The sequence below is a fragment of the Acinonyx jubatus genome, chromosome B3 (assembly GCF_027475565.1).
Source record: "Acinonyx jubatus isolate Ajub_Pintada_27869175 chromosome B3, VMU_Ajub_asm_v1.0, whole genome shotgun sequence".
In the NCBI taxonomy this organism is placed as follows: domain Eukaryota; kingdom Metazoa; phylum Chordata; class Mammalia; order Carnivora; family Felidae; genus Acinonyx; species Acinonyx jubatus.
The window spans coordinates 139,171,324-139,194,814 of record NC_069386.1 but is presented as its reverse complement, the minus strand read 5'-3'; the positions used below and the strand labels follow the sequence as shown (position 1 = coordinate 139,194,814).

At 46.2% G+C, this 23,491-nt stretch overlaps 1 protein-coding gene across 2 annotated transcripts in view; it reads right to left on the bottom strand.

Annotated features, from left to right (window-relative positions):
• The window catches only part of CCNK (cyclin K), a 29,845-nt gene that overhangs the window by 4,243 nt on the left and 2,111 nt on the right, over window positions 1–23,491 (bottom strand). For both annotated transcript variants that reach the window (XM_027066591.2, XM_053224921.1), the window contains exons 2-9: window positions 13,283–13,531; window positions 12,749–12,830; window positions 11,088–11,219; window positions 5,888–5,993; window positions 5,128–5,185; window positions 4,237–4,406; window positions 3,643–3,914; window positions 3,021–3,054 (exon numbers count right to left, since the gene is read on the bottom strand). In XM_027066591.2, the coding sequence (XP_026922392.1) occupies window positions 3,021–3,054; window positions 3,643–3,914; window positions 4,237–4,406; window positions 5,128–5,185; window positions 5,888–5,993; window positions 11,088–11,219; window positions 12,749–12,830; window positions 13,283–13,479 (1,051 nt within the window). In that variant the 5' untranslated portion in view covers window positions 13,480–13,531. The remainder of the gene's footprint in view (window positions 1–3,020; window positions 3,055–3,642; window positions 3,915–4,236; window positions 4,407–5,127; window positions 5,186–5,887; window positions 5,994–11,087; window positions 11,220–12,748; window positions 12,831–13,282; window positions 13,532–23,491) is intronic.

Here is a 23,491-nt window from a genome sequence, read left to right as displayed (position 1 = left end):
GTGACTCAGACCTCTCCCTGCGAATCAAGAGATCACGGAAGGAAAAGAGAGGTGGAGGAAAATGTGCTGTTCAGGAACGTCTTTGGGGAAAAAGAACGGATATATGAGAAAAGCTTCAGGAACCTGAGGGAGCCTCAACTAAACCAGGTGCTAGTCCTTTTGCAAGAACCGAACAGGTCACACACCGCCCCGTACCCCCAAATAACACAGCCCACTGGCCCTTTACAGCCCTTTCCACATCCACCCAGCTTCCTTGCCGACCGTCCCAGACAAGCCTTCCAAAGACACGAGAGCAGCAGGGTATGGGTGCCCCCACTCGTCCACAGAATGTTCGGACACCCAGCCCCGGGGGCTCACAGGAGAAACTGCCACCTTTGTATTCTTAGGCACATTTTAAGTTTATTTTCTCCCTTATGAATATTTACTCCCTCTGGCAGCACATCGGCAACAGGACATGAACGGACTTCAGGAGAGATCAAGGGGCTGACAAGCCAGGAGCAAACCGAATAGGACACTTGGGGCGGGCACACAGCCTGCCCCTCAGGGTCCGGCGGCTGTGGGTAACCAGCATCCACCCTGACAGTGCTAAGTAGCCACGACAGGCTACAGCAAGCCCAGTGTCTTGTGTTTTACGAGAGCAGGGAGGGTGCACACATGATCGGAAAAGAACCCCCATCTCTGCGGTTGCTTGCGTGGCTTGACTCCTCCTTCCAGAAACTCACTTGATTCTGGCTTATACTCAGTCTGATTTAATCCTACTTTAGTGTTGCTGAACTTTTCCTGGTTTCCTGTCCCAAACAGGCCGAATTCACGGTCCAGGGATGGGTCTGTCTGTATTCTCTTCCTGGAAGACCAAGTCCCCTCTTTCTAGGTGGATGAACTGTCCACATGTGCCTCCAGCCACTCTCTCCCCACTAAAGCCCTGGACCTGACTTTCAAGCTCCCTTCCCAGACCCAGCAGCCGCAGCTCACGTGACTCCTTCCCGGCCCGTGACCGCTGTCACACTCTCACCTCGGACACCCACCTACGGCCCACCCCACCGCCCAGATGAAGCCGGTCTAGGTCAGTGCTGCCCACAGACAGAAGAGCTATATGTATGATTTTAACTTTTCTGGTAGTAACTTTCAAAAGAGATGAACTCAATGTGATACATAAAAAGTTTGACCATTTCAATGTGTAATCAACATAAAAATTTATCAATGAGATTTTTTACATTCTTTTCTCTTAGTAATGCTTGGAAATCTGGTATGTATTCTGCACTGAGGACACATGATGATTTGGGTTGGCTGCACTTTCAGTGAGTGTTCGAAAGCCCCCTGTAGCTAGTGGCACTTAGCACACAGCCAGGTCAAGGTCCCACCTGCAGGCTGTCTGCACCCTCCCTCTCTGGGCCTGAGGCCACCACTCCCCTTCACTGCCTCTCACCCAGATGCTTGTAAGCTCCTCCCCGTTCGCAACCCTCTGTGTCCCATTACTGCTGCCAGGGCACTTCTAAAATGAACTCAGATTCTACCATTCTCCTGCTCACAGATCTTCAGTGGCTCCCACTGCCTATGCAAACACCCACATTCCGGCAGGTCGACTCTGTCTGGTTCCAACCACACGTTTGGTCCCAGCAGAAGCTTCTTTTCACCGCTTCACAGCTAGTAGTCCAGTAAGAGCCCTCTCCACCTGCCCCCAGCTCCTCTGCCCCCTTCCACCTACAGGCCGAAACCCTGGGTGGGGCTCCGGGCGCTCAGACTCAAGTCCTCCTCCAAGGTCGCCACTGGCTCGTTTCTGCCGTGTACGGATGTAATAGGCCTAGCACACCAGCTCACCTCAACTGTATACCCACAGGGTGAGAGGCACAGCCCCACACTTAGGTCTCACACTTACTTTTTGCTGCCCAGTTGGAGCAGAAAAAAAATATTCACCTGTACTGAACCCATCATTTCCCCCAAAGACCCTAAGAAAATGCAGCTTTGTTGCAACTGGAAGGTCTCACAATCGTTCAATAAATCATTCACTGAGTTCCTACCCTGGAACTTAGCCACAGAAAAACAGAAATGAGTAAACATGGTTTTATCTTCAAAGAGTTCAGTACATTGAAGCCCACAACACAGGGACAAAATGCTTCTAAGTTTCTGTTCTGTGATCTTCCAGATTTTTAATTTAATTTTAGAGAGAGAGAACAGGAGCAGGAGAGGGAGAGGGAGGGAGGGGGGAGGGGGAAGAGGGAGGGGGAAGGGAGAGGGTGGGAGAGGGGAGAGGGGGAGGGAGGGGGAGGGAGAGAGAGGGAGGGGGAGGGAGAGGGAGGGAGGGAGGGGAGGGGGAGGGAGGGAGAGGGAGGGAAAGACAGGGAGAGACAGGGAGAGAGAGAAATCTCAAACAGGCTCCACGTGGGGCTTCATCCCATGACCCTGAGATCATGACCTGAGCTGAAATCAAGAGTCAGACACTTAACTGAGTCACCTAGGCCCCCCCAGTCTCTCAGATTTTATTCACACATTTGTTTCCAATAAAGAAACAAATTAACCAACTTTGGGCTCTACAAAAAAAAAAACCCAAACAAAACCCAAACAGTGTTTGTTTGGAGGAGTCCGGCCCACATCAGCGAGAGGGGTCAGGATATATGGTGGTTCTCTGGACAATAGCACTGCCCATCACTGCCACCCTGTCTGCCCACCACCCTCTGCTACTTGGGGTTTAGGGTGGGAATTCTCCCTACAGTCTCCTGTGGTGGGCTTAACTAAACCTCTAGAAAGGAACATTGCCGTAACGCTTGTCCTATGTTCGTGATCACATTTGTATATGTGCTAGTGAGTACACTTTCACCGCCGCTCATGTTTTTTGGTAACCGTTGTCAGAATATGATCTAAAAATACACACTCAGGGCACTTTTTCTGGCAGGCAGGGTCAAGTTTTTGACGGGATATAAGGTTAAATTCTAAGACCAAGCTAGATCTTGTGGAAACAGTGTTGACCAAGAATTTAAAGTTTTGATACAAAGTTAAAAAAAACCCTTAGAACAGGAACTTACCTGCGGCTTTGTTCTCTTCTTTGGGAGAAACAACCTGTTACAAAAGAAAATATGTAATCGTTAACCAAGACCCCGGGTGTAGTGAGAAAAACGGATTATCCAGGAACTAATGGAGTCCGGGCGACAAGACACAGCTCCTAGCTCAGGGCATACTGGGAACCTAACAGACCATCTCTGCCCCCTCCTCTGTCCCTCTCCCAGGTCAGACATGAGGGACCACTGTGGATTTTCAATAGTGGGTCCTTGATGACACTAAGTTTCAGGCCCTCTGACACGGTGGCCTGCATTCAATGAGCGGTGTTGGCCAACATGCGTTTATCCCACATGGGTTTCCTCCACCGGCCAGCTTGTTGCCGTGGGGAGAAACTCACAAACACCCCGCGTCACTCAAAGCACCAAACACAAAAAAGCCAGAGAGGCCGGAGACTTGGGCAGCGGCGGCTGGAGGAGGAGGACGGAGCCCTCCCAGCTCTCGGGGCCCTCCTCCTGTGACCACGGTAGTTGAGGCTCTCCGCGGACGCTTGTCCGACGGCGAGGCCAGGTGTCCCTCTGCTCGGCATCCCATATGAGCCCTCAGACGAGGGACTGTGCCTCCCCCCCTCCGGAGAGGTGGCCCACTCACCACAGCCCGCTTTGCTGGGCGGGGAGGACTAGGCTGCGGGGACGGCTTCTTGGGCTGCGGGGCCGGCTGCGGCGGGGGCTGCGGCGCTGGCGGCTGCGAGTCCTTCTGCTGCGGCTGGGGCGGGTCGGAGCCTTGAGACGGCTGGGGCGGTGGCACCTGTGGCACTTGTGGTGTGGACTGGAGAGACGGGGGCTGCTGCAGCTGGTGGGGCGTGTGATGAGGCATCTGTTGTTTTCCTTGTGAGTAAAGATCCAGGATCTGGTGGCAGATGTCTGAACGACAGGCAACAATTACATTTATCACAAATTGATACTTTAAGTAAAACATGCCTAGGAAAAGACCAGCCCCGCTCCCTTTCAGCTATGATTCCCCTACAGGGACCAGTGAACAGGGATCGTACGTGCAATTTACCCAAACTCTGTCGCGCACGGCTTGCTCAGAGCGGACACTATTAGAGAGCTGGATTAAAGATGCTTCTGAAGAATGGTTTACGTTTATGTGTGCGGGAAAGTCCATTCTCGGGACTCCAGGTTTACAGGGAAGAGTGACCTGAAGTTGGAACACTCTTGGGGAAGCCCAGCATGCCAGCAGTACCTTCCAGAACGTCCACAGGGACATCCTGCACAAACTGCTCCCACCATCGCCTGTACATGGGTTTGGAGGTCCATTCCTGTATTTCAAATTTGCACAAACGTCCTGCGAGATACATCACTGCCACTGCTATGATCTCTGGTTCCCACTGCAGTGACAAGGTCGTGCAGAGACTAGTTCAACGAGAAAAAGGGGTGACGTGACTTGGAGCAAAGCTATGTTACCCAATGCATGGAGATCAGATGCCACATCTAAGTGTCAGTTTGCTTAACATTCCCTAAATGACCAGATAAGGAATTAGAAATAAAAGAAGCAAGTTTTAAGTCTGCCAAAGGCACCAAAATAAGTTTACTTTAACCACAGTTACTAATCTGTTCCTTGGTTTAGAATCGGAACGACAGCACATTCAAAAATTGGTTATGTCATGATACACAAATGAACTTAGCTCATGTTCTTCAAACTGCTGAAATTTGAGCCACTGTACTGTGTTTTCAAGTGACAGCAGCTCCACACACAGGCCTTCTGTCCCCACGCTACACGTCATTAGGTCCCGGGTTCTAAGTACAGCAAGGCCCTAGGACCATTACAAGGAAGTATGTTTGTGCAGAACCAAATGGGTTCTAAGGATTTAGCTGTCAAAACTGTCCAGCGTATTGTTTTGGACTATGTTTCAAACTGGAGATGCCCTTTAACTTCTTACACTGAGACACGGCCAGGCATCCCTCTGCCGGGAAGCAGACTTCCTGGACGTCAGCCCCATCTCTGCCATTAGCTGGCTCTCGAGCTGGGTGAGTCAGAGTCCGAGATACAAAATACGGAGTCTGGATTCAATGACCCATTAAGTCCCTGCCCATTTTTAAAACTATAATTAGATCAACATTTGAACATACGCACCTGTCATTTACAAATGTCCAGGCCATTTGAACCAACTTTTGAATTTTATTTTTATCACCTAGAAATGGGAAGAAAAAAGCCAATTAGAAGTGACAATAATAATAAAAGAGTGCAGAAAAATCACTTATTTCAAGCCCACACTGTGTGCTCTGCACCATCCCAACACACGCAAAGAGCCACCGCCTGGGAACCGAGGGCAAACGGGTGGGTCTGAGTCCCACCTGTGTTCTCTTCCCACAAGACCTGTGCTCAACCACCGTCCATGGGAAGCCTGCTCCAAGGCAGATTCTACCAGGCTGTTAAAAAATGCTGACTCAGGGTGCCTGGGTGGCTCAGTCATTCAAGGATCTGACTCTGATTTTGGCTCAGGTCATGATTTTGGGGTCATGGGATCGAGCCCCACGATGGGCTCCACACTGAGCGTGGAACCTCTCTCCCTCTACCTCCTCTCCCTAGCTCACGCGTGTGTGTTCTCTCTCGCTCTCAAAAAGAAAAAAGAAAAGAAAAGAAAAATCTGACTCATTTTCCTGCCTCCTATCACTTGCCGACTTGGTGCTAGAATCTGTCTAAACCTGACGGGAAGTGGTAGTCACAGCTGCAATACTGGACCATCTGGGCACGTTATGCGCTGGGCACGCTCACACGCTGAACCCTTTCTTCTGTTCTCCTCTTTTGAGAAGCGTAATCCGAAGGCCATCAAATCATTACAAAGACTTGCTTTCCAACGAAAAGTCCTGTAAAAAAAACCTTGCCTCCTTACCTTTGAGTTGTTTTGCATACTTGAGGAGGAACTGGTATGGATGTTCTACCTGTAAATCAAACTTTATGGTCTGGAGCAGGATTCTCTCCAGAACCATCACTTCTTCCTAAAAATAAAATAACAAACGTCAGAAAATGATTTCAACCACAGGTCTGAAGCCCCGTTAGATAGTGGGCTTTCCCATTTACTCTCTTCAAGCTCTCTTCCTCCTCTCCTCTGCCCCGCCTAGGCTTTCACTTTGTTCAGAGGCGAGGAGGAACTCTGAAAAGAACTAAAAGGGGGGGGAGACGAACCAATCCGATTGAGTTTTTAGAAACAGTGGAAACAAAATACACATTCTTAGAAACGTAAGTAGGCTCCACACCCGGTGTGGGGGCTCGAACTTACAACCCCGAGATCAAGAGTTGCAGGCTCCCCTGAGCCGGCCCGGCACCCCAGATACGTCATTTCTCTCGATACATGAGCCACCCCTTTACAAAACGGACCTTTGCTTTATAGATAATTTATCTAACTGTAGCTTCTTTCCAGACCTCCATCAACAAAGCCACAATCCTTCGGGAATTTCCACTGAAAACGTCAAGCAAATAAGTGAGGACGATGATGGCCAATTCAAACTCTGTACCTGCTCGACAGGCATATCCATATAAAGCACGTGTGTGAATCTATCATCTGCCTGAAATAAGCTGTCCCACCGTCATCTACAGCATAAACCCTCATTTCCTGTCACTAAACCACATTCTGACCTATGCACACACACCAGCTTTCCCGTTCACTGATCTGATTGTCTATTTCTGTCCCAGGACCCAAGGGATGAACACCTGGGAGAGCAGTTCAATCACGAGTCCTCTTGTTCTTGTTTTTGTACGTCTCCCCCCGCCACCTCATTTTTGTTTTTAAGTGTAATTTCCATTTTACTTTGTTTCCACGGGACACTTTTTCTTCAGTCTCAAGGACTCTGCTCCTTACGTGGGCTTTTCGTGGAGCCTGAGGGGCAGCACCTGCAGGTCGACGTGGGGCGCTGGTCCTTGAAGACATGGTCCTTCCGCAGGCTCCACACGAACGGAGCCTGCCTGCCTGGCCTTGACCGGCACAACTCAAGGAGGAAAGTAGCTTCACATACAGCACGGGAAGCACACGAGCATTGAAATCACTGGCTGTGGAAATGTCCCTGATGGTGGCGCCTCTACTGTGCTTCCAGTCGTGAATTTCTTGATGGCCTTGTCCTCGGGCACACGACAGGTGCAGCTGGCATAGCGAGGAAGCTGCCCATGGTCATGGCGCTTTCTGGCACATTGTTCCTTCTGCTGCTGCTCATTTTGGAAGCGATGTCCCGCGGGAGACCCCCATGCCTCATTTTAGTACCCTTTTTCTTAGCACCAGTCCAGAAGAAAAGGAAGCTACTGATGTTCTGACTGGGGACTCACAGTCAGAGGACAATTTAGGGAAAATGGGGATTTCTTAACTACACCGACTTTTCCTATCAAACGTGTATTTATTCACTGAAATCTTCTCATTCCCTTCACAGCAGTTTTCAATTCCTTCCCCAACCTGCCATGGTTTCCAGTTTTTTTTTTACCAGGCCTAATCCTGGACATTTTATTTTACTGCTGCTGTTGTACATGGACTCTCCCCTGTCACTGTGCTCTCAAACCAGTCAACGTCCATAGACAGGCAATTTTTTTTAATTTTTTTTTCAACGTTTTTCTTTATTTTTGGGACAGAGAGAGACAGAGCATGAGCGGGGGAGGGGCAGAGAGAGAGGGAGACACAGAATCGGAAGCAGGCTCCAGGCTCCGAGCCATCAGCCCAGAGCCTGACGCGGGGCTCGAACTCACGGACCGCGAGATCGTGACCTGGCTGAGGTCGGACGCTTAACCTACTGCGCCACCCAGGCGCCCCAACAGGCAATTTTTTAAAAAGTTTTTTTTTTTTTTAATGTTTACTATCGAGAGAGAGAGAGAGGGAGAGAGAGAGAGAATGAGCAGGAAGAGGCAGAGAGAAGGGGACAGAAAATCCCAAGCAGGCTCTGCACTGACAGCCCGATGCGGGGCTCGAACTCACCAAGTGTGAGATCGTGACCTAAGCCCAAGTCGGACACTGAACCACGGAGACACCCAGGCGCCCCCACAGACAGGCGCTTCTGCACAGCCTGGCTGCACAGCACTTTCAGACAGCGTGCACCACGGCCAGGGCGGTCTGTGCCGGCAGAGGAGCAGAGGGTCACTCGTTCGCACAGGGAGGGCTTGCCACGGGGCTCAGATCCCACCAACAGGCGCACGAGCCCATCAATCCCAGAAAGAGCAGACCGGGCGGTGGGGGGGGGGGGGGGGGGCGCTGGCTTTTGCGCTGACGTATGGCCTCCCCTCAGACAACGCAGACCATTCTCTCACGGTTAGTTATTCCAAACGGTGTGGCGGGACTAAGGTTCGTCTACCCTAGTGCTGCAAGCATTCTCTGAGGAAAGCTTTCTACAAACTCCGAAACTTTCCCACAATTGGAGACATCCCGCTGATGCTGGTGTTTTTGCCTGGTTTTGTTACCACCTGCTTCCCAGAAATTTCCTCGTGTCTTCTGAATTTAGAAACAGCTTTCACCAAGTGCACCTACAGGTTTTGAGGCCGTGGCCCATTTGGTATTACAGGATAGCCTGCGGCCTGGCCTCCCTTTTGCGTTTCAAACATTCAAGTAATGGGGTAATTACAGGTCTGTGTGCAAACATCGTTCCTCAGGGAACCTTCCTTCAGCCCCGTAACACTTGTCTGGGGGACTTGTCCAGGTTCCCAGGTTGAACGCCCTCATCTCGACTTTAAGTGACTTTTTTATAGTATTCGTCACAGCTCATAATCAGCTGGTCATAGGGTTATTTGATTAAAATCTATCCCAACTCAATATAAAATCCACGAGAATAGAAAAGGCCACGTCTACTTTGCCACCTGTTTTGGGTCTAGTGCCTAACACGGTGGCTGGAACAAATATTTGTTGAACACGTGAGAAATTAATACAATGGGGGAAACCAGACGGTTGAAGCCAAGCTAATTAAGGTAGAAAAGTCCCACGTGATTCGTGACCTTCTTTTTCCTGCTTATGACACCTCCCTCCAACGAACGGCCCTGCTCTCCTCTCTGGAGAGGGGGTCGTGTCTACAATGTCTTCACTACTCTCAGAGGCGGGGTGCTTTCCTCTGGCTCCTGCACCCCCAGATCATCTCTGGGAAGACCGCACATGATAGAAAGGAGAGGCGGGTGAAGGTCAAAGCCCCTTCTCCTCCTCACGGGGGCGGGTTTCAAAGCCCCTTCGCCTCCTATGGATAGCGTGACCCTTTCCCTCTTCCTCTCTTCTGGGGCAATGGAGCTGCAGAACTCCTACCTCACCGTGCCTGATCAAGTCTCGTTTCCTGATCTGAAGGTAGAGCGGGTAGAAGCTGGAGGTAAAAGGGCACTTCCCCAAAGGCACCCTAGGGTAACACACGCCAAGGTGCTGCCACATGCCCACGACGTGTTCCTACAACTGTCTCCTACTCTGTAAGAATCCGATACCCACAGGTATCTGATAGTTACATTACTTCTATTAAATTCCCTTTTTAAAAAAAAAAATTTTTTTTAACGTTTTATTTATTTTTGAGACAGGGAGAGACAGAGCATGAACAGGGGAGGGTCAGAGAGAGGGAGACCCAGAATCTGAAACAGGCTCCAGGCTCCGAGCTGTCAGCACAGAGCCCGACGCGGGGCTCGAACTCACGGACCGTGAGATCATGACCTGAGCCGAAGTCGGCCGCTCAACCGACTGAGCCACCCAGGCGCCCCTTAAATTCCCTTTTGATCGTTGTGAGAATTCCTAATAGATGCACATTCTTATAAACAGGTGAACAGGTTTATAAATCATTTCAAGGGACAGTTACCCATGTTGACAGTACTTACAAACTATTAGTATTAATCACAACTACAATACATGCAAAAGCATTCTGGGCCCGTTAACTCCTCAAAGCAGGAAGGAAAACGAACACATTTTACAAAGACCAACATAAATACTCATTGGTAGACAGAGGGTAACTGTGTGGCGGGCGACAGCAGCTAGTGAGGAAAAGTAAGACTGAATGGTTTCCAGTTCCTCATCCTGGTGAGCCTGGCTTTACCTGTGCTCTGGAGCTTGTCATTTCTCCGACAGGTATCTACTGGGTGCCTATTCTGTCCAGCCACTGTACCAGGCACCTGGCACAACAGATGACATGGTCTCTGCTGTCAGAGATCTTACAGCGGAGGAGAGTTCTTCTGTGCGATTATCTGATTAAAATCCAACCACCTTTGGGCGCCTGGGTGGCTCAGCTGGTTAGACGTCCAACTCGACTTCAGCACAGGTCACGAATCACGGTTCATTAGGTTGAGCCCCGTGTCGGACTCCATGCTGACAGAGCAGAGGCTTCTCAGAGTTCTCTCTCTCCCTCCCTCTCTCTCTCGAAACAAATAGATTAAAAAAAAATCCAATCGGCAGTTGCACTAAGTGTTGTGAAGCACAGCAAACAGGTGCCATCAGGGTTACAACGGGGTGGGGGGAACCTGACAGGAGTCAGGGGTGGAGGAAAGCCACTACGGGGCTCCGAGAGTGGTCTTTTTCGAACATAATAAACATATTAAAAGCAGCTCTACAACTGTTCCAATACCGTCTCCTGACAGAGGCAGGGATTGTGGGGAAGGGCCAGAACGGACGGCGCGTCCAACAGCAACCTCTGGGTGTCTGAAAATAGCTGCCCATGTTAATACTTCCCAACACTCTCAGGAAGTGGAAAGACACACAGCGTAAGCAGACATGGGCACACGTCCGTCTATCGCCTGTGCTTTCCGCCTATTCAGGGGCTGGCTGGAGACGCGGCCCTCCCGTCACGGTCGGGCCGACGAGGCTGAGCTGCGTCCGGGTCCAGCAGCGCTAACGGGAGCAAGCGGGTTTCTGCTCACATCCCGTGTGCCGCTGCCTCCAGGTCCTCAGGGTGAGGCATGCGCGCCAGCAGGTGCTCCCTACGCGCAGGCCGTTTCATCTTCCCTCCTCTCTGACAGAGGCGAGAAGGAGGACCTTCTGCACAAAGCCCTCTCAGGTCTCGGGGTGGGGAGGGGGGAGGGACTGGCAGCTACGGGGGCCACACGAGGAACCTTATCACAACACTACCACGAGGAACCAAGATCTGAAGGCAGGAAGTTAAGATTCTTACCTTTGGGTCGTCTCCAAACTGGCCAAATTGTACATCGTTTAATAAACTACGAGCCGTTTTGATGATATCCTTACATTTTTTGGGCGTTTCTTCTACTTTCCCAGCCAGAAAGAGACAACAAGCTCCTGTCACCTGCAAGGGAGGTAAGAGCTCTTGAGATACTGTTAACAAAGCTCACAGGAGAAAGCAGCAAGGAGTTCTGGCCTTCGCAATAACCCGGTCCCCTTATTCTCCTATCTTCCTCTCTTCCTTTTACTCGTTCACAAATACTCTGACGCTCAAAGAGCTTGAAGGAAATTTTGTATACGTACACACACCCACTCCCAATTTGGCTTCGTAAGTTATTTCAAATTGAATTTTCCAAAGAAAATGGCATGTAAACAAAATAGATGCCAGAAAGGAAAAGAATCATAGGAACAAACTTTCTTTTTACATTGCAGTCTTAAAGATAATGGCTCCCGGAACAGTGAGCTTTGCTGCAGAAAAAGAGCACAATTAAACACATTTCCCGTGGAACCCATCCATATACCACCGCCCACGTTTTCTCTCCCTGCCCCAGCCGCCTGGATCCACAGGCAGTCCCTACCCCACTGCAGCGCTCTCACAGCTTGGCCTCCGACTATTCTCTGCCTGCGCCAGCCCCCACCTCCCACGCCCCCCCCCCCCCCCGTGCCCCTCCTCCACGGGACCCCAAGCACGGCAGGTGTCAGATGCTGTGCCAGGCACAAAGCTGACTCTGCCACAGGCTCCTTCCTCTAGAGCTTTACAGACCAGTGAGGAAGACATGTGTACAAAACTGGGGAAAACCTGAGCAAGAGGAAGGATCCCCAACACGTTAATTTCCTAGTAAATCTTCTGTCATCTTCCTCCTAAAAACCCTTCCACAACTTCAGTCTGCCTACTAAAGTCAGATTTCCCTGGTCCGAAGACCGAGGCTCACTATGGTCCGATACAGCTTACCTTTCCACCCCGGGCCCCGCCATTCCCTTCCTGCCACACGGACCTCCCTGGCCGGGCTACACAGAATAGTACGCTGCCCGGTGTCTCTACTCATGCCAGTTCCTGTTGGACCAACTGCTCCGTCCCACCTCAGCACCTCTAAGCCCTACTTCCAGTCAAGGCTTAACTAACTGCCGGCAACTCCTCCCTGGCATCTTCCCTGAGCCCTCTAAGATGTAATTAACCACTCCTTTGGATGCTCCAGCCCTCCTTCCTCACCTCTCCTACGGCTTTACTATGGACCATGTGTTTTGTACATGTCATACCACCTATCCTGGCTACTCACGGCAGGTTTCCTGTCGGACTCTGCATGTTTAAGGAGTAGCTAAAGAGTGAGTGATATGGCATAAAGAACTTGTCTTCCATCTTGCCCTTTTTTGGGGTCTTCCTTAGAAGCCCAAATTCATCTTGTGAAGTGTGAGAAGGAAGTAAAGTCCACACAAAGTGCAATACGATCGTGGTCCACCCTGGCTTAAATAAGATTTAAATATAGTTAGTTGGAAAAAATAAAAGTTCAAACTTGATTATTTATGGACACCACGTACTACACGGAAATAAATACTTTCTGGAAAACAGAATAAAAAGAGACTATAAACAGTCCACTAAACTGTGAAAAGAGTAACGTGTGTGTTAGCAAATTATAATAAAATTCAAACACTTACATATCTTGGGAATTGCTTGAAGGAATGAAACATATAGAAGCGATGAAAATAAATTATTCCAGTTGCCAGGGTATCATAGTGTCTGTTGATCTGGTTAAGGACTTGACCAAGAATTTTTGCAAGTTATGCTCTTAGTTAAATGTGGAAACATAAAGGCAAACAATAACAGCAAAATCAGCGTTTAAACACTCTGGTGGCAAAGCATGGGGATCTCAGGGTTTCAGGACTCTGACAAGTTGACATTAGCAAGTTGAAGTTCCTACTTCTAACAAGGCAGGGCTTCCCCAACCTCTAGGTACACCTCAACGGTGACCACCGGGCATGCCTCCTGGTGGCCACTCACCCAATGGCTGAGTCTACACGTTTAAAGGATAAACAGGAAACAGAAAACCCCTGAGGAGCCAAGTTAGTCAGAAAAAATTGAAATAGAAATACTGAAGACCCATTTCAGTACAGACACAGTGCTACCTATTTTGTTTTTAGTATCCAGGTGGGGAGCCTATCTATAACAGATTCCAAGGAGACTTAGGATACAGTCCCAAACGTGTGCCCACATCAAAGATGAACCGAGCCCCCTCTCGGCGGTACCGGGCTTCAGTGGCTGGATCGAGTCCTTCGAGCTGCGAGGGTGTATGAGCCAAGTCTTTCTTATCCCAGTACCAACATGGTTTTGTGTGGTCCAGGTTTGCTGAGGTTACTGAAGGGCTTGAGTTTTCTTTATTCTCCTTCATTTATTGAAGTAGACTTGTTCTTTCCAAAAGATTTTCTGAAAATGCTAGAATCCTAAGAGAAAGAGAAGGAGCAGCGAAGTTGGAAAGGAATACTCCACATCAAACAATCCGGATCATCAAAGACAGTGTGCAATCACTGATTATATTTGATTTTGGATCAAAATTTCCCAGAGGGGCACCTGGGTGGCTCAGTCAGTTAAGCGTCTGACTCTTGATTTCAGTTCAGGTCATGGTATCACGGTTTGTGAGATGGAGCCCCATGTCAGGCTCCATGTTTACAGGGCTTGGAGTCTGCTTGGGCTTCTCTCTCCCTCTCTCTCTGCCCCTCCCCTGCTTGCGCACTCCCTCTCAAAGTAAATAAATAAACTTTAAAAAAATTTCCCAGAGAAGCAACACTACTGATTGACCATTACAAGCTCAGACTCAGCCCCAAAGCCAATTTAACACATAAGTGACCCACGGTATAATAAATCCCAAATTTCATAGCAGCTGAAAAGGAAGGGCATTTCCGTCTCACTTTCCTTTCTGCCTTTCTTCAGTAGACTCAATCCCTTCATGCTGGTCTAGATTCCGTTCTTTAGTAAAATCCAGGCCTGTCTTAACCCCCTAAAAAGATTTATGCTCCAAAATTATCCATCTCTTCCACTCAGCACCCAATCAGAATTTCCCTTTTTCAGTTTACTTCATTTCACTTAGAAGAGCCACCAGACTGGCTGAATTCAAATCTGCACAAGTCACTGAACTGAGCAATAAAAATCAGATGTCTGGGTGCAGTGATTCTGGGGCTGTGGGTAGAAGGAGGTGGTCCACAAGGGAAGAAAGAAGTTCCTTTAAGATGTTCAAGGGGTGCCTGGCTGGCTCCATCGGTTGAGCGTCCGACTTCGGCTCAGGTCATGATCTCACGGTCCATGAGTTCGAGCTCCGCGTCGGGCTCTGTGCTGACAGCTCGGAGCCTGGAGCCTGCTTTGGATTGCGTGTCTCCTTGTGTCTCTACTCCTCCCCCACTCACTCTCTGTTTCTCTCTCAAAAATAAATGAACATTAAAAACACATTTTTCTCATCCTCTTCTTTTCCTTTTTAAAAAATTTTTTTTAGCGTTTAATTTTTTATTTCTGAGAAAGAGAGAGACAGAGGGCGAGCAGGGGAGGGGCAGAGAGAGGAGACACAGAATCTGAAGCAGGACCGTGAGATCATGACCTGAGCCGAAGTCGGATGCTTAACCAACTGAGCCACCCAGGCACCCCATCATCCTCTTCTTTTTCATTCAGAATAAAGAGGTTTTCTAAAAGCATCATGTTGAGCAAAGAAAACAGAAAACAAGGACTCTCATCTGGAGGCCACTGGAATATGTAAACCGTCTGTAAACTCATCAGAGAAGAGCAATTCTCAAATAGGTCGCAGAAGTACTTTAAAGAGGCAGCTAGAAGCAGGTGGGTCTTGTCGGCAAGGAAAGAGCGGTTCACTAGCTCAGTTCCGGGCCAGAGGCATCAGTGAATCTGGAAGCCTAACCTCTTCTGTGTGCTGCCTCATTTCTAGTGGGAAAGGGGATTTGGCAGGGCTGAATGCACCCCTCCTCCTCCTCGCACCTGGAAGCCCTACAAATGGATCTTTCCTCCACCAGGAAGAAATTAAGTACCAGGAAAAAAGTAATCTTCTTCAACTGATTTGTAATTGTGTGTGTGACAGAACTGGGCAATGACTGGAGGTTGGGGAGGTCAGTTACCTAAAGCCTAAGTAAACATGGAAAGTGCACAATCAGATGCTCAGTAAATATGAAGAGTTCAGAGTTGGATGTCATACTGGGATACATTTCTCAACTCTCGGCTGGCAGAAACTCTAAAAGTGTGACTATATCCTCTGTTGGCAAGGCCAGGGAGAAGCAGGCGATCTCATATAGTGCTGGTGGGAACACAAAATGGAACAACTCTCACAGAGGGGAATTTGGCAATATCTAACAAAATTACATATGCATTTGCTGTTTTACTTAGTAATCCCACTTCAGAGAAACTACTCTGAAAATACCATTACAAGTATGAAACAGCGTATCCACAAGATTATTCATGAAAATGTCACTTATAATAGCAAAAACTGTGAACAACCCAAATGTCCCTCAATGGGGCACTGGCTGAAGAAAATATGGCTAACATGAACATTAATGGTGTACCATGCTGGTATTAAAAAAAGACTAAAAAAACCCTTTAAGTCCTGGTAAGGAGACAGTTCCAGGATCAGCTGGATGCAGGATAGTGTACGTGGTATGTTAGTATCCGTGTGAGAGGAGAAATAATAGACATCTGAATTTGGTTTTTAAACTAATAATAATAATAATAATAATAATAATAATAATAATAATAATAAAGTTACCAATAGGGAACAGGGAAGAACAGAATGGAAGGGACAGGAATGGGAGCAATACTTTGGGGATCTCTTTTTACACAGCTTCGACTTTTTTTTAAATGTGTTTTTATTTTGAGAGAGAGAGAGGAAGGGAGAACGTGAGCAGGGGAGAGGCAGAGAGAGAAAGAGAGGGAGAGAGAGAATCCCAAGTAGATCTCAAGAACCATGAGATCATAACCTGAGCCAAAATCAAGAGTCAATGCTCAATTAACTGAGCCACCCAATCACCCCCACAGCTTTGACTTAAGAAGCCTTTTATTTGAAAATAATTGCAGATTTACAGAAGAGTTGTAAAGGCAGGAGGGAATTCTCATATACCCTTCACTCTGCTTCCTCCAATGTTAACGTCTTATACAACCATGGTATGTTTACGAAAATGAAGACATTAATTTTGGTACAACTGAACTACAGCCTTGACTCAAATTTTGAGTTTCTCCAAAAATCCTTTTCTGTTCTGGATCTAATCCAGGATGCGACACTGCATTTAGGGGCCTTATTTCCTTAGTATCTTCTAGTAACAGTTTCTCAGCGTTTCCTGGTTTTTTCATGAGCTTGCCAGTTTTAAAGAGTACCAGGCAGAATGAAATGTCTCTGATTTAGGTTTGTCTAATGTTTCCCCAAGAACAGACTGGAGTTTTGGGGAAGAATGCCACAGAGGTGAAGTGCCCTTCTCATCTCATCTCACCACATCAGATACCAGAACCTACTATCCATATAAACCATGACCACTTGGTTAAGATGGGGTCTTGCCAGGTTTCTCACTGTAAGTTACTATTTTTTCCTTTCCATTTTCTATTCCTTAGAAATGAATCACAAGGCCTAGCCTACCCTCAGGGGCAGGGAATTAAGCTACATCTCCTGGAAGGAGAAGTATCAATGAATGTGAGGACAGATGTTCTAACTACCACAGTAATTAGTGAGCATTTTGGGGAAAATATTTTGCAATGCAAAATACTAAGCAAATTATCCCCTTTTCTCCTTCAAGTTTCGCCCATTAATTTTAGCATTCATCTGAGGATCTTGCCTGTAACAATTCTTGTGGTGTTCTTTATTGTAAAAAAATTTTTTTTCAACGTTTATTTATTTTTGAGACAGAGAGAGAGAGACAGAACACGAGAGGGAGAGGGCAGAGAGAGAAGGAGACACAAAATGGGAAGGAGGCTTCAGGTGCTGAGCTGTCAGCACAGAGCCCAGCGCGGGGCTCGAACTCACGAGCCATGAGATCATGACCTGAGCCGAAGTCAGATTCTCAACCGACTGAGCCACCCAGGCGACCCGATTACTGTGGTGTTCTAATGGTGACTTTCTATTTCCTTCCTTCCTTTCTTCAACATTAGTTGTTCTTTTGTAAGAAAGATCTGTTTCTTCACCCTCATTCATGTATTTATTCAATCACTTATTTATATTAGTATGGACTCATCGGTATTTGTTTCATTCTTTGAATCATAAGCCAATACTACCGTCATTTACTTCGTTGCCCAAACTATTCCAGATATAGCCATTGGAAGCGGCTCTTTTGGGTTGGCTGGCGAGTCCTTCTGCAACTCTGACTTCTGAATCATGTAAATATTTAACACTAAAAAGAAAAAAGCAAACCCTAAAACTCAGAATAAACCCAGTGTATACCAAACATGAAACACGGAAAACCATTACAAGTAATTCCCGATCTCGTTCCATCCTGAGTGAAATATATTCTAAGCACAAAAGAACTGCAAGGAAATCTTAAACTTCTTCAGTAATACTTTGTTGGTACTGGCATTACTATTGTTCACTGTCAACCCGTTTGTGTATGTGTACCGTAGGATAAAGCAAAGAGATATAAATGTTGATGTCGTTAGGAATCAAGATTTTCAGTTCAAAGTAAACATATGCATAAGATCAAAGGTTAAGGAAAACCTGTAATGTTAAATTTTAATGGAAAACACAAAAATCATGGTTAAAATATGTATACACATACATCCCAGCTCTGTCCACCGCAAGTATCTAGGAGCAACGACATTCCTATAGTCAGGAACACATCAGTGTCCAAATCTTAGTTACCCTCTACAAAAAAAAAAACCGGTCTTTCTCCTTTCCAGTCTGGGATAGGGGTCTGCCTGAGATGTGCTAAGAGTAATGGAAGCTTCTAAAAAGACACAGGAGCCAGCGTGGACTCTCACTGGACAAATTCAGGGAATTTGAATATTAAAAAGAAAAATAACAATGACTGTAAAAGAGTGAATGAACAATCCATGAGTCTGTAATTTATGTATATATATAGCAAAGTCTACTTTGCTAGCACTGGTGTTAATTAATGTGGAAGAAAAGTACCTTTACCTTAACAAAAGCAATCAATCCTGGCATCACTAATAGGGTGAAAACCTGCTATTATGTGGCCTCCTGATATGATGCAATAGAAAGAAGTATCAACCACCTATGTAGTATTCTTCCATCTAAAAAGCTAAATTCAACCGAGACTTTAAACCTAACTTCCACTTTACAGTAAATACTGGGAGTAGAAGAACAAGTCAAATGGCACAAGGAAACTTTTAGTCACATCCAGAAATGTGACCCTCCACCAGACAACTGACCTGGTCTCTTCAAGGAAGTCCATGTCATGAAAAATACAGAAGATGGGAGGAACTGTCCCAGATTTCAAAAGACTACAGAGGCATAATGCTCAAACTAATGTATGAATCTTGATTGGATCCTCATAAAACAAAAACAAAACCAAAAAAAAACTATAAAAGAAATTTCGAACAATTAGAGAAATTTTAATATGGCCTCTATACTAGAGGCTATTAGGGCCTATTAATTTTCTTAGGGGTAACAGTGATGATACTGTGATTATATACAAAAATGACTATTCTCAGGCTGAATGAAGTACTTCCGGGTAAAGTATCATGTCTGCAACTTTTTTCAAATGGCTTATCTAAAACACAGGTTCACATAGTAAAGTGGTAAAATGGTAACATGTGTCCAGTCTAGGCCACAGATAAACAAGTAGTCCTTGTACCCTTCTTTCACTTTATAAAATGTGGGGGAAACTCAAGTAAGACCACTTATTTGACTGGGTCTCCCTTATTCCCTCTGGGTCAGTCTCTCTCAGCAGCCAAAGAATGCTTGCTTATGCATGAGTAGTGATTTTATAAATTAACACGATGTATAAGTGCATTACAGCACACAAAAAGAAAAGCACGCTAACTTTAACTGCATGGTTTACTAATTTTCACAAAGTGAACACGCTTTTGTGACACCATCCAGCTGTGAAACAGAATTCTACAGACATCCCGGACTCTCTCCTCTTTCCTCTTGTAACCACGATTCCCCCAGAGGTAACTGCTATCTTGACCTCTAGTCCCAGCAACGAGTCTCGCAGGGTTCTGAAGGACCCTGGAATGGTAGAATATCACTCTTTCACAATGGCTTTCTTCTGCTCCACATTATGTCTGTGGGGTTCATCCTTGCTGCACAGAGCAGTACCCGTTCATTCTCATTACCGTATAGCACTGGTTTTCAACCAGGGGCGAATTTGTCCCTCAGGAACACTTTGCAATGTCTACAGACATTTTGGGCTATCATAACTAGGGAGCTGCTGCTGGGCATCTAGTGGGTAGAGGCCAGGAATGTTGCCGAACATCTACAAGGTGCAGAACGACTCTCCACAAGGAAGTAACTGTTCCAAAATGTTGACGGTGTTGAAGTTGAGAAACTCTTTTGTACAGTGCTCTATGAATAAAACATAATTTACTTATCCACTCTACTGTGAACGGACATTTGAGATATTTCCAGTTTTTCATTTTTAATAATAGTAACAAACATCCATGCACATTCTTGTGGAGCAGAAAGCAACTGGCCAACTGGTTGAGGGAATCATCATCTCAAAATCTCTGTAATGTATTCACAGCACACTAGCTGGGAACATCTACTTTAAGATATATCGACCCAACAGTTGTGCATGTAGTTACTCATTCAAATATTTGCTGAGTATTTACTCTGAGCCAGGCCTCAATGACACAGCAGGAACGGAGATGCAAGGTCTTTGCCCTACCTGAAGCTTATGTTCTAGGAAGCTCATGTCCTAGCAGCAGAGACAAAGAGAAACAAATATGTTATTATTTATCAGGGAGTGGCAAGTGCCATGAAAAACAAGAAGGCATGGTAAGGGGGCAGAGAATGAGGCAGGGGCTGTTTGGAGATGACCAAGTTAGGAGACTAAAGTAGCTGTTCAAGTACTGCCTGATGAGGGCTTGTCCCCCTCCCTCAAGATGATGCTGAGACAAGAAGCCAAGAACCACATTGGGCTGTGATGCAAATAAATAAATAAAGGCAAGAGATGATTTCAAGCTTGTCTGCCTGACAGAGAGGGTAATACTAAAAAGAAAAATGGGGAAGGAGGTAGTTTTGATGGTGGGGCCTGGGGCAGGGAGAATTTGGGTTCCAAAAATATTAGGTTTGAAGAACCCACTAAACATCTGTATGGAAATACCTATCAGACCTAGAAACAGGACTGAAGTCTGGAAGAACATATCTATTGGGATTCCTCCATACAGAACTGACAACTAAATTCATGGTGGCAGGCGGAGGGATGGAAAGTGAAAAAAGAGGTCTGGAGACTGAACTTGAGAAAGCAGAAAAATCTCCAAAGGAAAGAAAGGGAAGGGATGGTCCAAGAGGTAGGAAACTTGTAACTTCAACTGCAAGAGAAACCAAAGGACACGGGCTGTGAGACAGATGTGGCAGTTAACAGTGACAAACACTGAAGAAAATTTAAAGAACAAAGAATTAAGGAAAGGTTACTTTGGTGAGGAGTTCTTAGAGTCACTGAAAGTTGACTATAGGAATGTTTGCACAACTCCGTACTGAAGACTGCTGGCTTGTACGCTATTTTAAATCGGTGATTTGTGTGGTATGTGAACTGTCTCTGTAAAGCAGAAACACACGTACGTAAATAGCAGAACCTTTGCACAAGTACGGTGGGGCAGAAGGGAGACTGTGAAAAGGAATGAACAGGCTATGAAACAGGGTTCTTGTTTACTCAGCGGAGAGGAGAGTGAAAGATGTCTGAGGCAAGAAGGGAAGGAGCCACTAGAGGAGGCCGAACAAGCCACTGAGGGGTTAAATGGCCAAAGGATAATAAAACGCATAGTAAAAAAGTTAACCTCAGGGAGGAAGCTCTTTCTCTGAAACAGGAGGGAAAGAAAAGTTTGAGGAAGATAATGAAAAAAAAGTCACTTAAGGGGGAGGAAATAAATGCTACCCCCTCCCCATAGAATATGAAGGCCTGTGCTGAGAGGAAAGGGGAGGAGTGAAGAAAAGGGACGGGACCCAGTGGGGGGGACATAGGAGTGGAAAACAAGCTCCCTACATGGTTTTATTAAACCACAGATATACTCTGCCTGCTTTACCTTGCTGCCAGGGGCCAAACCCCACGCTAATAATCCAGCATAGTGCCTTTAGATTATTATTTTTCATGTTTTTTTTTTTTTTGAGACAGAGAGAGAGAGACACACACAGAATCCAAAGCAGGCTCCAGGCTCCGAGCTGTCAGCACAGAGCCCGACACAGGGCTTGAACTCATGGACCATGAGATCATGACCTGAGTTGAAGTTGGATGCTCAACCAACCCAGGCACCCCCCTTTTTATTTTTTAATTTTTGTAAAATGTTTATTTATTTTTGACACAGAGAGAGAGAGAGCCTTTAGACTCCGGGGCCAAATAAACAATACACGAAAGTGAAAATAAATGTGCATAAATAGAATCAAAACAGTCCTCACTCCCCTGAAAAAGTCCATACCTCAGTTCTACACCCCTGTTCCTATTACCCTTTATTGATTTTTTCACAAGACCCTAAAGTTACAGGTTTTCTCATTAGCAGCTTATGATTACTGTGAAAATGGCTCAGGGTTACGAGCACCACAAGTAAAAATCTCTCAATAAACAAGCGGCATGTCAAAGCTTTTCAGCAACATCTTCCAGGAATGTGCTTTAGATATAGCATTTTAAACGATGAAAGAAGAAATGCATTTTCAAGTTTAGAATTTGGACACCTACATGTTGGAAGCAATAGTGAAGGTCATTACTCAATTTTCTGACCTAGTACAGAAATTCCCTCTAAATAAGTAATACTTAGTCACTCACTAACCTTCATTTGGCCACTTTCATTAATGAACATTAATAGTTTACAAATTAGTATTACAAAACATTAATAGTTTACCTATGGCATTGCTGGCTTTCACTAACTAGTGTTCACCTTTATTTTTGTATTAGTCTTAACGTTGACTTTTCCGCCTTTCAACAACTCCCTGAATCCCTACCTTTCCCTTGTCTACTGTTTGCCTCTCAAATGTGAAGACAATTTTCCCATTCCCTTCTCTTCTCCAGGGTAAACAAACATCTCTATTTTCTCAACATGGTTTTTAGTGTTTCAAGATAACCCCTAAACATTAGCAACCAAAATGGAAAATGCTGTTTACACGATCTTCATAGTAAGTGGGGGAAGGGAGATTACCAATACTCAGCAACACGTCCATTGTGCGTCCACTGAGACACAGGATGCCTGCAAGCTGTATTTTATTATTCTCACAATTTATTGTGCAGAAACCAGAACCAAAGAGACATGAAACAGCCTGCCTAATTCACAAAGGTCGTAAATGGCACAGCCACAATTTGTCGTTAGATGAAAATACCGCTTTCCCTCAATCTGGGGAAGATTCTCCACTTTGCTTCCACAGATGGAACATTACATCCTACAATCCACACCCCCCCCCCCTTTTTTCCCCCAAATCTGGTCTTCCTCGTCTCAAATATGCATAATGAACTTTTGTAGATTTGACCTGGCAAATTTACATCTTGTTAATTTTGACCTACTGTTTCAACCTTTAAAAATTCTTTATAGCTACAGGTTTTGAGTACATTTATTAATGTGAGGAGTATGCCTCATATATTTAAAGTTGGCAATAAAAAAAAAAAAAAGGTGCTAACCAGAGTAGGGGCAAGACCAGAGCCCTACAGCTCATCTCTAAACACCTGTCTTCGGGCTGACATCAACCCATTAATCATTTGGGGTTTGGTAATTTCAATGGACATAAATCCACCCAAGCAGACCTTAGCCAGTGTACACGTGTCTCTTGTGTCTACTAGGACAGGAAGAGAGATACATTCAGTGTCCTCAGGAAACCTAAATGGACCCATGCCTAGCAATCCCTCATTCACCACCAAGGTAGCAAACTTCGAGGGACAAGTAATTAGACATATGTCATCGGGCTGGCTTTTTTTTTTAGTTGAAACTCTGAAGTTTGAGGGAATGAGCTCTCCTTTCCCAAGTACTCACAAACTCTTTCTGCTCTCCCAACAAGGCTCTAAAACACAGGGCACCAGAGTGGCTCAGCTGGTTCAGTGTCCGACTTCAGCTCAGATCATGATCTCATGGTTTGTGGGTTCGAGCCCCACATTGGGCTCTGTGCTGACAGCTCAGAGTCTGGAGCTGCTTCGGATTCTGTGTCTCCCTCTCTCTCTGCCCCTCCCCTGTTTGCACTCTGTATCTGTCTCTCAAAAATGAATAAAAACATTTAAAAATTAAAAAAAAAACCCACAAAACCAAGGCTCTAAAATAGAGTAACAAGTTCTAGCATC